Raw genomic sequence first — 2,815 nt, forward strand, 5'->3', positions numbered from 1 at the left:
TACACAGAGAGCGTCGACTGCTCTAACGTTCCCTTTTTCTCTCCCTTCTCTCCAAATCCATCAATCCATCACCATTCTTCCTTCGCTTCCATAAACACCAAACCTTGATTTTCTTCTCTAAACCCACCAAACCCAGTTGTTTCCGGCGAATCTTCTTTCTTTTCCGGTCATATTTTGATGGATTTTATCGGCAGGAACGCCGGAGTGGTGACTCCTGTGAAAGACCAACACGGGTCTCGATACAAGAAGCACGAGAAATCAAGATGCACCGAGAATATGAACCCCAATGTTTCGCCGGGCCCGAAACACACTGCTTCCCCTGCGACGAAATCGGCGGGGAAGTCCCAGAAATCTGCGACCAAGAACCCGAACCCGGTTGTTCGTTCGCCCCGGAACAAGATCCGGGAGAGGAAGTTCATCATTGCGAAGAAGAAATCAAAGAAGGAGAACCCGAACGTCTCCTGCAAGTGCAAAGATAAGGGCAATTCGAAGATGTGCCTCTGCGTTGCGTATGAGAATCTGAGGGCGTCGCAGGAAGAGTTCTTCAAGAAGCGAAACGACGACGTCGAATCGGAGAGTTTGAAGGAGAGCGAAAGAGCTGGGCGTGAACTGGAGGAAGAAATCGAGGAGGGTTTGAGGATTCAGGACCTTCAGATTGAAAATGGGTCGGGTGATATTGACCCGGATAGTGAAATGGGTTGTTCGACAATCAAGAGAAGAAGGGACAAGTTGCTGGAAGAGGCGAGGCAGAGCGTGCCGAAGAGTGGGAAGGTGATGCATTTGGTTCAGGCGTTTGAGAAGCTGCTTTCGATTCCGAGCTCGAAGGATTCGGATGAGCAGAATGGGGAGGAGGAAGCGGCGGAAGAGATTGGGAAGAAGGCGGCGAAGTGGGCATTGCCCGGATTGCAGCCTCCTCCTAAGGCGCTGGAAACACAGGTCTCGTCTTCTTCGTTTTTCCCGTCGGACTTGTTCTTGACGTCGGAGAATCTCGGTCTGGATCGGCGAACTTCAGTCTCTTCTTCTTGGGATGGAAGTCTGGGAAGGTTAGCAATTGTACTTGATTATAGTTAGCAACTTAGTATGAGAATTTGATGCACATCAGTTGTTTGTTGTATGTTCTGACTGAGTTTGGTTGTGCTCTTTTGACTAAACAGTGTCTCAAGCAGGACTTCGAATGGGGGGCGAAGGAGCCGAAGAAATGTAATTTTTGTCCTTACTGTTTTTACATTCTTTGGAGATTGAAAATGATTGACTAACTCAGGTTACCTTTGCATTCGGGTTCGAATTTCAGAGCTCTGAATCTTCCAGCACAATCGGAGGAGGGAGATGGAAGAAGAAGAAGCAACAGAGAGCCACTAGCGCTAAACCATTCAAGCTAAGAACAGAGGTAAACTGTGCTGGAAATGAACGGTATCGACAAGCACTCGAAAGTTTACGTGGTTTGCGTTGCTTCTAATTTTGTTTTGTGATATCACTGCAGGAAAGGGGAAGACAAAAGGAGGAAGAGTTCACGAAGAAGCTACAAGAGATGATGATGGAGGAGGAGAGACAGCGGATACCAATTGCTCAGGGCCTCCCATGGACAACTGACGAACCAGAGGTATAGATACCAATTCAATGTCCCAAATCACATGAAAAGGACTATATTTAAGTGATTTTATTGCTATTGCAAGACGGACAAGACCGAACCACTAACTTGTATGCATATCTTTGTATTTGTCATCTCAGTGCTTACTGAAACCTCCGGTAAAAGAAATAACAATACCAACAGACCTGAAGCTCCACAGTGACATGCGGGCAGTAGAGCGAGCTGAGTTTGACCATCAGGTGATTTTGAATACTTCAGCCTTAAGAATATGCGCTTTGTCTCCATATTTTCAATCATTCTCAGCTTAGTAGTGCATATAAACGCTGTTTGAAAAAAATTGTTTCCAGGTAGCATTTGGGAAATAAGTTTTGCCTCGATTTTGTAGAATTAACTTTGTGACAACGAATTGCCTTTCCGAATTTGGTTTTAATGTGTGTGCACCCCATCAGGTGGCAGAGAAGATGAGCCTGTTTGAGCAATACAAGATGGAAAGAGAAAGACTGCTGAAGGTAAAGAGTTATTGCACTTGATGAGCTTTCTACAGTCGTAGTTATTCTCGACCTGAATTATGAGTTTTGGTATTGTTCTCTTGCAGTTGGCAGAAGAGGAGGAAATAAGAAGATTGAAGAAGGAGCTTGTTCCGAAAGCGCAGCCAATGCCCTACTTTGACAGGCCTTTCATTCCCAGAAGGTACTTGATTGATCCGATTGTAAACCGATATTCTCAATACGTGCTGCATCCCATTGAACCTTCTTTGTTGAGCGAGATATATTCTGATATTCATAGTATTTATAAGTAGGAGATGTGATACATTTTTCTTACGTCGAGTACATGTTTCTTCGTTGTTAGGTCAATGAAGCATCCAACCATACCGAAAGAACCGAAGTTTCATGTGCCTCAAAACAAGAAGATCAAATGCTACTTGTCGTGGGACGAGATGAGCACCTACACTTACGAACATTGAAGACGAGAAAGAACCCTTGATCGGTTTCTCCTTAGTGACCAATAATCATGTCTTTTATATTTCTTTTCCTCCAACTTATTTCTGACATTACTTTTGATCTTTGTATATGTTTTGAAGCAACTAGTTTAGTTGCAATTTTTCTACCATTAATTTGATTCTTTGAAACATCCTTCTTAAGAGGTGCAAATGTAATCTTATGATGTGACAATCGTCGTTCTTTCTCCGTGAGCACGTAAACTTGGAGCACATATTATTGGGGCTAA

The 2,815-nt window shown here is 44.0% G+C and overlaps 1 protein-coding gene across 1 annotated transcript; it reads left to right on the forward strand.

The window, feature by feature from the left end:
* On the forward strand, positions 1 to 2,815 carry LOC126609757 (microtubule-destabilizing protein 60-like). Its single transcript, XM_050277673.1, has 8 exons — positions 1 to 1,043; positions 1,155 to 1,200; positions 1,292 to 1,387; positions 1,481 to 1,600; positions 1,729 to 1,827; positions 2,038 to 2,097; positions 2,184 to 2,278; positions 2,438 to 2,815. Exons 1-8 carry the CDS (start codon positions 178 to 180, stop codon positions 2,550 to 2,552), a joined length of 1,497 nt encoding a protein of 498 aa, XP_050133630.1. The 5' UTR covers positions 1 to 177; the 3' UTR covers positions 2,553 to 2,815.

Source organism: Malus sylvestris, chromosome 17 (genome assembly GCF_916048215.2).
Source record: "Malus sylvestris chromosome 17, drMalSylv7.2, whole genome shotgun sequence".
NCBI classification, from domain to species: Eukaryota; Viridiplantae; Streptophyta; class Magnoliopsida; order Rosales; family Rosaceae; genus Malus; species Malus sylvestris.